This window comes from Grammomys surdaster, unplaced genomic scaffold (genome assembly GCF_004785775.1).
Source record: "Grammomys surdaster isolate TR1022 unplaced genomic scaffold, NIH_TR_1.0 182, whole genome shotgun sequence".
In the NCBI taxonomy this organism is placed as follows: Eukaryota; Metazoa; Chordata; class Mammalia; order Rodentia; family Muridae; genus Grammomys; species Grammomys surdaster.
The window spans coordinates 568,247-579,308 of record NW_021604627.1 but is presented as its reverse complement, the minus strand read 5'-3'; the positions used below and the strand labels follow the sequence as shown (position 1 = coordinate 579,308).

At 41.2% G+C, this 11,062-nt stretch overlaps 1 protein-coding gene across 1 annotated transcript; it reads left to right on the top strand.

Moving 5' to 3' along the window:
• Positions 1–1,790: 1,790 nt before the first annotated feature.
• Positions 1,791–3,672, top strand: LOC114621519 (ferritin light chain-like). Its single transcript, XM_028767797.1, has one exon. It carries the CDS (start codon positions 1,872–1,874, stop codon positions 2,391–2,393), a length of 522 nt encoding a protein of 173 aa, XP_028623630.1. The 5' UTR covers positions 1,791–1,871; the 3' UTR covers positions 2,394–3,672.
• The last annotated feature ends 7,390 nt before the right edge of the window (positions 3,673–11,062 follow it).

The following is an 11,062-nucleotide window of genomic DNA, read 5'->3' as shown; positions in this document are numbered from 1 at the left end:
AATTGAGAGAACGCAGCTCTGCCATTTATATATGGCATCCATAGCCTGCAGGATCACAAAGAACCCAAAGAGGTATTATAGAAACATGTTTAGCCAAGGGATGATGGGCAAGCTAACCTTGCTAAGGTTTTAAATGACATGTATATTGAACACTCAAAACTATGCCTCTGTGTTTTCATGCCTGAAAACCACAAGGAATCATGTTTCAGCAGAATGACTCTTTAGTGAAATGATCTCAATAATTTTATTACAAAATGAATGAATGATTATCCCCCCATATTTTGAGTTCTACTTGTTCACAGTATTTTCTCATTCTGTAATTTAGCTCGGTAGCACATTTGTGAGATACTAATATCTCCCCTTTAAAGGCAAAAACAAAAAAAAAAAAAAACAAAAAACGTGAGGCTGAAAAGGGGTATAGTTCGGACACAATCCTGACAACAAAGTGTTTAATCAGCCAACACCATATGGCTCTGACTAGGGTTCTTTTCTCTCCACAGACACTAACACCACGTAGTTTCTATTGTAAATCTGAATGGTGAACGGATACTGTAGGCTTCTTTTTAAAATTTGAAATTCATGTTTTCAGGAGCAGAGAAGTTAACTTTGAAAGTTGTTGCAAAATAGCTGGCATTTCCTTTCGTTTACAGGAAGGTCCCAAGGTTAGAGCCGAGGTTTCCTTTCTTCCATGGGGTTCAGAGTTTTGGCCATGAATAGTGTATGCCTGTTTGACAGAAAACACAGAACAATGTTCTGATAGTGAGACAGCTCAAGGTTAATGGCATTTCTGAAATAAAACGCTCAGCATATAACTATAAAGTTGAACAAGGTCTTAGGAGAACATTAAGGTCTGTGTCTCTACCTTTCAGCGGAGACCAGCTAACTTATAATATTCTGTATGTGTTTGATTTGATAAGATTTATAAACATACATTGTTTCATTTTTATTCACATTTACACTATGTTTTAGCTAATGGTGGGGTGTCTAGGATCACGACTCTAATACCTAGTTAGACAACTGACCTTTATGACATTCCAAAGAACTTTTTAGGTTCACTGAATGCAAGAAGTGAATAATACAGATTGCATAGAAAGCAGTATCTTGTCTTACAACATACAGCTAACAGAAGTTCTTGCTAGCATGATAAGTGAAATGGAAACAAGGTAAACGTGATTATGTATGGTTAGGACCCCAGCACTTGGAGAGTTCAGCGTCCTCCTTGGATAAATGGGGAGCTGGAAGCCTGTTTTAACTACATGAGAGGCTCTCTCAAAACAAAACAAAGAAACAAATTATACACAAGTTCAATCTTTGGTGTGCTACCAATTTCACTTTTATCTATAAAGAATAAGGTGACTGTATAATACATATTCCAAACAAGGACCCTTTATAGGGGGATAGAGGTGCTATTAACAATTATATCCGAACACAAAACTGCTCTGAGAAAAGGGGATTAATGGTTACTCCCTGAGACAATGAGGGACTATAAGCAAAGTAAAATACTGTATCCAGCTCAAAATTAATACACAAGAAAGTTTTAAGTCACAGGTAATTAAAAGGATCTCATTATGAAAACTTTCGATGTTCTTACTTCACCTTAGAATTATGGTTTTAAAAAACGGGACACCAAACAAAAAAGACTCCATTCCAATAACTACAAGATACGGCACACTTAAATTCTTATTTGGAAAGATTGTGGGACTGCGCACCATATAGTCCCACCCATTTCCCTATTAGAAACTCCCAGTCCCACCCCCTGGACACGTAACTACCTTCTGTTCCTGCCTCTCCACTCACAACTTCCGGAACGATCTTCAACATTCTGTTTCTGGAAGCCGACTTCTTCATAAGCTCCATCTTGCTGACCGAACATGAGTGCCCGGAGCCGTCAGAATTACACCACTGAGGTGGAGGCCATAATCGATCGCCTGATCAGCATGTATCTGGAGGCCTCCGATAGGTATCTCTCTCTGGGATTCTTTTTCAGAGACAACAGGTCTGTGGGAGGCCTGGTTCACTTCTTCCGAGATCTGTCTGAAGAGAAGCGTCAGGCAGCCTATCTTCTCCTGATGCAAACTCGACCAAGCAGCTGTGACCACTTCTCTAATGAGCAGATGATGCCCTCATATCACTGTGATGGGAGCGTGGATGCGATGGAAACTTCCTTGGCCCTGGAGAAGAACCTGAACCAAGTCCTTCTGGATCTGCATGCCCTGGGTTCAGCCAACACAGACATCCAACTCTGCCACTTCTTGGAGAAGCACTTCTTAGAGAAGGAGATGAATCTCATCAAGAAGATTAGTGACTACCTGGCCAACCTCCGCCAGCAGGCCAGCGAAGAGGAAAGCCTGAGTGAGTGTCTCCTCAAAAGGCTCACGTTCAACAGCGACTAAGGATTCCCATGGCCAGTGGCCTTGAGGAGCCGCCTCTGTTTTGCTGATACCAGCTTCTCGCCCAGCTCAGCATCACCTGCTAAGCCACAAGCCAAATGGAAACAAAGTTTCTTTGCGTAGACAAAAACAGCTAAGTTGGAGGTGGAATGAAAGATTTGTTGACTGACAGTCTCTGGCAGTGTTAAGTAAACCGTTCTTTTCCGAATCTAAAGAACTGAACCTGTGTTTGGTCTGTCCTAAAACCCGTAATAATTCATAAAAATCTTATGCAGTCTTAGTGGTGGTGTGATTTGAACCAATTTTGGCTGCTGGACTATGTTCCAGATGCACTCTAAAATATATGATTAACTTTTGTCTAGCAGAAAAAAAAATGGACTGACTATCAGGACTACATCATATTGTATCCCCACTCCCAACTGGCCATCAGTCACCATCTAATTGTTTGTCCTGATCTCCAAGTTGATGTGATACCATCCGCTTATTCACGGGAATTCAAGAGGCAGCAACCCCATGAAAGTCATCGTGGCATCTCCCTTTAGGTTGCTGCTGACAACATGGACGATCTACTATGCACTGACCTCTCGATGAAGATTCTCAAGATAAACGTTGGAGTGGACTTACCACGAGAAATAGTGCTTCTGTTTGGTAATTGGCTTGTTTTTGCTTTATGGACATGATCAGTAGAACGAAGTTCCCTTTTCTGATTGCCTGCTCTTGGGGCTAACTTTGCAATCCAGATAAGAGTAAATGAGAAAGGCTGTGTAAGCCCTACTCTATGTTCCATCTTTTACTAATATGTCTGTGTGTTACGGATTCTTTCATGCCATTTTAATGCTAATCTTTCTAGACTGCAACTGAAAAGACATAGATGAATAAACATTGTCACTGCAGATTAAGTTTCTGTTGTTTATTTTCAAGAAGAGAGGCGAAAACTTCCATGCATCCCTGAGAGAGCCAAAGTGGTTCAAGGGTGGGTCAGAGAGAAGCTGAATCTCAGAAGCCAGGACAGGAGAAAGCAAAAATGTAGCATTGCAGGGAGGGACACTGCATGGAGACCGTGTTTTTTTATTTTTAATTTTAATTTTTGCTAAATTCATAAATTTTTATTCTGCAGATAGCACTATAGTAGTTGTTTTCCTTGAAATTTGGGAAGCTGGAGTTGGGGTTGTAACTTTTTTCTCAAACTGTAGACTTGGGTCGGGGGTTGGGTGCTGGTAAAGTCAAATTGTGTTAGGGCTTCCTGTTGCCATACCCCAAGTTAAATTAAACCAGCTAGTACAGAAAGAAAAGGTGGGACAGAGACCAGAGATCAGCGAGTATGCTTTTTTTATTATTAACTAATTGTTTTATTTATTTAAATCCCAAACGTTGTCCCCATCCTGGTCCCCCCTTGCAGTGTTCTTCCCCCCTCCCCTCCCATTTGGCTATGAGAGGGTGCTTCCCCCAGTATCCCTCCACCCTAGGGCATCAAGTCTCTACAGGATTACATGCATTCTCTCCCACTGAGGCCAGACAAGGCAGCCCTCTGATCCGTATGTGCTGGGCCTTGGACCATCTGGTATATGCCCTTTGGTTGGTGGCTCAGTTTCTGGAAGTTCCCAGTGGTTCGGGTTAGTTAACACTGTTGTTCTTCCTATGGGGATGCCATTCCCTTCAGCTCCTTTAGTCCTTCCCCTATCTCTTACCTAGGGAGCCCCCACCTTGGTCCAAGGCTTGCCTGTGATTATCTGCATCTGTCTCAGTCAGCTGCTAGAATCGCCTCTCAGAGGACACACATGCTAGGCTCCTATCTGCAAGCACAACATAGCATCAGTAATGGTGTCAGGGTTTGGGGCCTACCCATGGGATGGATCCCAAGTTGGGGCAATCACCGGTCAGCCGTTCCTTCAGTCTCTGTTCCACTTTTGTCCCTACATTTATTTTAGACAGGAACAATTTTGGGTCAAAAGTTTTGTAGGTGGCTTGGTGCCTTCATCCCTCCACTGGGGTCCTGTCTGACTACTGGAGGTTCTCTCTTCAGATTCCATCTCCTCACTGTTGGGCATTTAAGCTAAAGTCACCCACAGTGAGTCTTGGGAGCCTCCCCCATGCCAGGAATACTATTCAACTATTAAAAACAAGGACATCATGAATTTTGCAGGCAAATGGATGGAACTAGAAAATATCCTGAGTGAGGTAACTCAAACCAAGACCCAAAAGGACAGGCATGGTATATACTCACTGATCAGTGGCTATTAGCCAAAAAAGTACAGCACAGCCATGACACAACCCACAGACCATAAGAAGTTTAACAAGAAGGAAGATCCAGGTGAGGATGCTTTAATAATCCCACTCAGATGGAGATACAAGATAACTGTGGGAGGCAGAAGGAGGGAGGAACCTGGGTGGGAGAGGGGAGGGGCAGGAGTAAAGCACGGTGAGATCAGATATGGGAAGAGACAAGAGAGGCCCAGAGAGCCAGGAGAATGCATGGAAATATGCAGCTGCTGGGGTAGGGTGTTGCCAGCCTCTAGACAGTGCCAGTGTACAGTCTTTGCCTGTATAATTTCCTTTGTGGCAGGAAGACCAAACACATTTATTTTGAAAAAGAAGCATAGAAAACATATTTTACAGAGATTGGGACAACTGTGTTGTTTAGTTCAGGACAAAAATGGATTTTCCTGTAAAGTATCTTTGTAGATTTATCTATTTTTATCTTATGCATACAAATGTCTGTCTGTATGTCTACGTACCAGGTGCCTGTGGAAACCAGGATACTGGGTTGGATGCCCTGGAACTGGGATTATAGATAATTGTGACCTGCCATGTGGGTACTGGAAACCAAACTTGGCTCTTCTGCAAACTTAGCAAGTGGTTTTAAGTGTTGAGTCATTCTCCAGTACTCACATAAAGCTTTTGATGATAAAAAAGGGCTATAATGGAAACACTATTCCTAGAGAAAGCATTTTCCTATTTGCTTATAGTAAGGAGTATATGGAAGCTGATAACACTTGTCTTGGACTGGATTAAATATTAAAATCTCTGTACTTGATGTATAGGAAGCAAAAATTCAAATCAGCACTCGAAAGTGCTAAAGTAATAAACCTGTAGGACCAATTTGTTTCCCAATAATAACAATGGTTTGGGGGCCATTAAAGCTTTTCAGATAGTCCAAAATAGTCTTTGGTCATCAAAGAATGCTTGCAAAAGAGCAATTTGATGAGCAGGGAATAAATGATTCAAAGACATTATAAAATATTACTTTGGCTTTTAAAGAAAGCTAAGGTCCTTGGCAAATTTGTCTGTGAAAAATGGGGATTTTGTGACATTACATTTCGAGAGATTAATTTAGAAACAAATTCCACAGTGATTTTCTCTGTGGGTAAGCACTTTGTGCATGCACGCATACGGAGACTTATAATAAATGATTTTCATAGGCTCAGGTCAGATTCCTTATAACAGTCTTGAGGCCTCTCCTTTATATACCATAAATAATTAGTTTTTAAAGTCAAGTTCCCTATTGTCTTTTTGTCATTGAAATTTGGGGCATACCAATCGATCATTCTTTTCATCTATGTTTTCGATGAGCTTGAATAGAATCCAGAGGGTAATCAGGACAGCTTTGCTGATGGTAAAGTTGAATCAGGGATTGTGTTGAGGCTTCCTGTTGCCACAATCCCAAGTTAAACTAAACCAGCTAGTACAGAAAGAAAAGGTGGGACAGAGAGCAGAGAGGGGGCAAGGCTAGACACAGGACAATTCAACCTTCCCTGCTAATTTCACTGAGACCCAGGAGAATGGTGGTTGCAGCGAAAATACAGGAAGAGTGTGTTTGATCCAATGTCAAAGCATCGCAGTCCCCCCTCCCCTGGCTGATGTGCCCCAATATTTTCAAAGCACGTTGTCAAAGTTCTCCATATTCACCTTTCTGTCCCTTTCTTAGGGACAGACTATACACAAACTTTCATTTATTGAACTAGGACCTGGGTCTTCTGAAGTGACAGAGGAAACACTTTGTCAGAGGCAACACCTCAGTTTGCTTTCACCAGTATTTGTAATGTTCGTGAGGTCCCTTATCTGAAGGAGCTTCTAAACACTCCCTTGATCAAATCAAACTCTGTATGCTTGACTGGTTTCAGTCAGCTGCCTTTGAAAAATTCCCCTGAACAGCAATAGCTTGTCCCTACTGTCAACTGGATTGGATTGAAGAAAGCCTTGGAGACTAGTAACACACACTCCTGGGAGTCTTTTGGAAGCTATTCCCAGAGACGGTTCCAGCTTAGTGAATAGGTTGATCCCTTGAGGAATTCCTGGTATGATGACACTACTGGGAAGTGATGCAAGGTAGGAGATAGGGACTAGTTAGAGAAAATGCTCACTGAGGTATGTCTCAGGCATACTATAGCATATGCTGGCCTCTTCCTGGATTCTCTCTATCTGATTCTTGTCTGCTACACAGTGGTCTGCTGTGCCACACCTCTTTTGTCGGGATTGACTCAACACGCTGACACTGAGTGGGTAATTATTTCTTCCCTTGGACTTGTTTACATCAAACACTCTGTCTCAGCAAAAAGAAAATAAAACTCACACAGACAGCAATCCAGTCATCTGACATTGGTTCATCTACTCTTAGGTGACTTATGCATCCATTAGACTACAGGCAAATGGGGATCTGAAAGGCAGATAGTATGGTTAGCAATGAACCCTGGACCAGACTTACCTTCATTTGCATCCTGCCTGCCTCTACAGTTAACATATTCGGGCTAAGTTCCTTTACTTTTTTCATCTGAAAAGGTGGAATTGTCCATAATAACAACAGCCATAATATGCAACTCATAGACCATAATGAATATGAAATCAGATAACCCCGTGAAACCAGAAATGATGGGCCAGCACATGTGAAGTGTACAATAAATGTGTTGCTTTTAAAAGCACCTGTCTTTCATTTGAGCTATGCTAGTAACTTCTCTAAAGACGCTTTCGTCTCAATTTCTGGAAAATAGACAACTTCTGAATCTAGGAGCTTGCTTAATAATCATTTCTCTCTCTAAATATACCTCATGATCTGAAGTAACAGGAATGTGGTAAATTTGGGGATATACTTCTCAGTGCATAAGAAAAAAGCAAATGAAGGAAGGCTACTCTCCAAATAAATTGAGGCATTTCATTTAGGACCGAGGATGAATTGTTTTAATTAACACACTGCTAAAAGCAGTTTAACTTCTCTCTCAGGAAGGACCAGTTACACAAAGGGGTCAGTCATTTCAGAGCTGAAACTAACTGCTGGCTGTTACTTCTACAGAGTTGCCAGTTGTTGGTGGCCTTCTCTGCCTACTCTTTAATCTCCCACATCCTCCCATTGCACTCTGTGGGAGCCTAGGATCTATCAGCGTGAGAACGCCAGGGCTGAAGAATGGTCTCAACTCCAGACTTCACTGAGACCTTGAACTTCTTTGTACTGAAGCCTTCGTAAATCTTATGCTTTGGAGTTTCTGTGCAGTTGATTTTTCCCTCTGTTGAAAGTGGCAGTTTTAAAGATTTGACTTATGAATGCCACCTATTTAGAAGAGAGGGGGAAAGAAAAAAATAAAGGAAATAAGGACCTATAAATAAATAAATAAGAAGGAGGAGGAGGAGGAGGAAGAGGAGGAGGACACGGACGAGGAGGGGGATGAGGAGGAGGAGGAGGATGTGAGGCAAGCATGATAACAGCTAGACTACAGAAACTTAGTTATCCATTTACATTTATGTAGCTGTGAGTGTGGGTATAGCTGATTGCACTGGACCCAGCCTTCTTGACAGTATGGTATACTTACCTCTGGACACTACTAGGGTGTGCATGTTGTCAAAGAGGGCTGGGGGTTTTGTTTTGCTTTTAAGTTATTAGCTATATGTCTCCTGTCTGTACTGTGGGCTGTTCTGACAAAGATGATGTCGTCATCTTCGGAGCTCCTGTATCTGGCAGAGTATGTAACCTATTTTATAACAGTGCTCAAACAGAATGCACTACATGTGTTTGCCTCTAGAATTCTTGTCATAGAGCTTCATAAGCAAATGACCAAAGAATTATATTATTTCCTTTCTGAATACATTTTCTAGTCTAACAGGTTAGCTATTTCACTCTCATATATACACAAAAATAACAGTTTTAAAAAGAGAAAAAAGCCAGAATGGGAGGCAAAGAAAAAGAAATCACACTATTTTGTTGCTACACAAATGATTTTGCTACTGCCGTTCATGTCATAAATCTCTAGGCTTCATCATTTACATCTGTAAAGAGGAGAGTTATGTTGCTTGCCTTTTTGGTAAAACCAAAACCAAATCTATTTGTTTCAGACATTAGTATGCCTTTGGGGCTAGGCAAATCTTCAAGATTTAAAGTCTTGCCAGCCTGACAGGTCAGAGAGCAGGTTGAGCTGTCTAGTTTGCTTCTGTTTTTACTCCGTTCTTCCATTTGGTTTCCATTCCCTTCCTGTGAGAATGATCATCACATGATCACACTTTTCCGAGCCTTTCCCTCATTTCAAAAACCTATTGTCTGATGTTCAGAAGTCATCTGACACTCACAATCAAATCCTCCTGGTCAAATGCACACCGTCAGGCTGTGTGGGTCCGTGGGACATAAACTGCCTCCCAAAACACCAGCTTCAGATATGTTCTTGTGAGAAGATAAAGCGAGACAAAAGGAGCTCAGTTTATGATTTTATTTAAGCACGGATAAAATTCAAGGCTTATGCTCTTTACACAATGTCTAATTTTAGGGTAACCTCCTCTTCCTTATAGCAGGAACTTTAAGAGGACTCCTTAATTCCTTGGCTCCTTTCTCCAAATCGCTAATTGAAATCCCCAAACACTATTACAATCTCCATGGTGCACTTAGAGATGCCCTTTAATCACTATACGTGTTTGCTTTTATTACAGTGACTGAAAATTCAACTTGTGTAGCAGCAGGAATTCTTGGCCATCACTGGCTAAAGAATATTGGCAATTGGTTCTGAGGAATATTTACTACAACCATACACACATTCAGGCTACCAATATTTGGGAAGCCTTTTAGGGATACACAGGTCCTAATGTTTTGTTGAATTTAAAAGTATTTGTTAATCACATTAATTTATATTTCAAAAATATTACTCAGCATTTACTCTTTGCCAAGCACTGAGCTGTGTGTTACAAATAAAGGGATCTGTGACACAATTCACTTTCTCAATAAGTTCACAATCTGGGATCCAACACCATCACAGGAAGCAAAATTTAGTAGCCAGTGCTGCAGTTCAGTGGTGGAACTGAGATTTTCGGCAAGTACCAGGTTCTCAGTCCTCTTCTTGGCACCACACAAATAGAAATACAAATATATATTTCAAATGTCAATACGCTATAATAAATTGGATAGCAAAAAGAACAAGATAGTGGTTTGAACATGGCCATGAGCATTCCAAGGTGGAACTTGACACATTTTATTAATGAAGAGTTATACGATCCTGTGAGATCCTGTGAGGCAATGCATTTACAATGGAAGAAAGAATATTGTAGACAGAAAGGGGTCACAAAAGGAGGCACTTGAGAAATGCCTGGTATGCAAGACATGAAAAATAGAAATCAAAGAGCCTCTCCCCTTTACAAACTTATGGGGGACTGGGTGGACTCAATCTTGCAATGGCAAGGAGTTCAGCAGAATTCATACAGACAGGGCAAACATACAAATAAATACAAGAATGGTCCATGAACAAAGAGATTTTATTACCATTGGTAAGATAACAGTCACATATTTTTTTAAAAAAAAAAGAAAAGAAAAAGAATATAGAATTATGACTCTCATATTCTCTTAATCTATCTTAGAAATTTTATACAAATCCTTGGCATGATGAGGCATTCAGCAAGTGAAGCAGGCCTGAAACGTCAAATGGTAACTTTCACCCCTTCCCTCACAGTTGACTTTGGACCTATAGGGAATGCAACGTAATGGGTAAACATCTTAGTTTCCTCAAGTATCACAGACAGTTCTGAGGCATGTTTCACACAGTAGCTCAGAGAACACCCAGCAAGCCTTAGCACCAGTTGCCCAAAGTGCTAAACCTTCCTTCATTTGCACACCACTTTAGTGTTTTCCTTTCCCATGCTTCCTGAGAGCATACTGCTTCATATATACACATACACACACACACACACACACACACACACACACATAATTTTATTATTCATTATTCACTTTACATCCTGCTCACTGCCCCCTTTCAGCCACTTCCTCCCACAATTCTTCCCCCTTCCTCCTTCTCTTCTCTGAGTGGGTGGGGGCCCTCCTGAGTATCCCCCCACCCTGGCACATCAAGTCTTTGCAGGGCTGGACGCTTCCTCTCTCACTGAAGCCAGACAAGGCAGTCCAGCTAGACTTATCCCACAGACAGGCAACAGCTTTTCAGATAGCCCCCACTCCAGTTGTTCAGGACCAATATGAAAATCAAGCTGCACATCTGCTACGTATGTGGAGGGAGGCCTTAGTCCTGCTCATGTCTATTCTTTGGTTGCTACTGCCTCTTCTAATCACTTAATTGTTCTCATATCTTTGACCAAGGTCTTTTTTTTTTCAGACTATGAAACTAAGACAAGCATTGATGTAATGCTTTGAATCTTTTTTAAAGTCTATCTATCTATCTATCTATCTATCTATCTATCTATCTATCTATCTATCT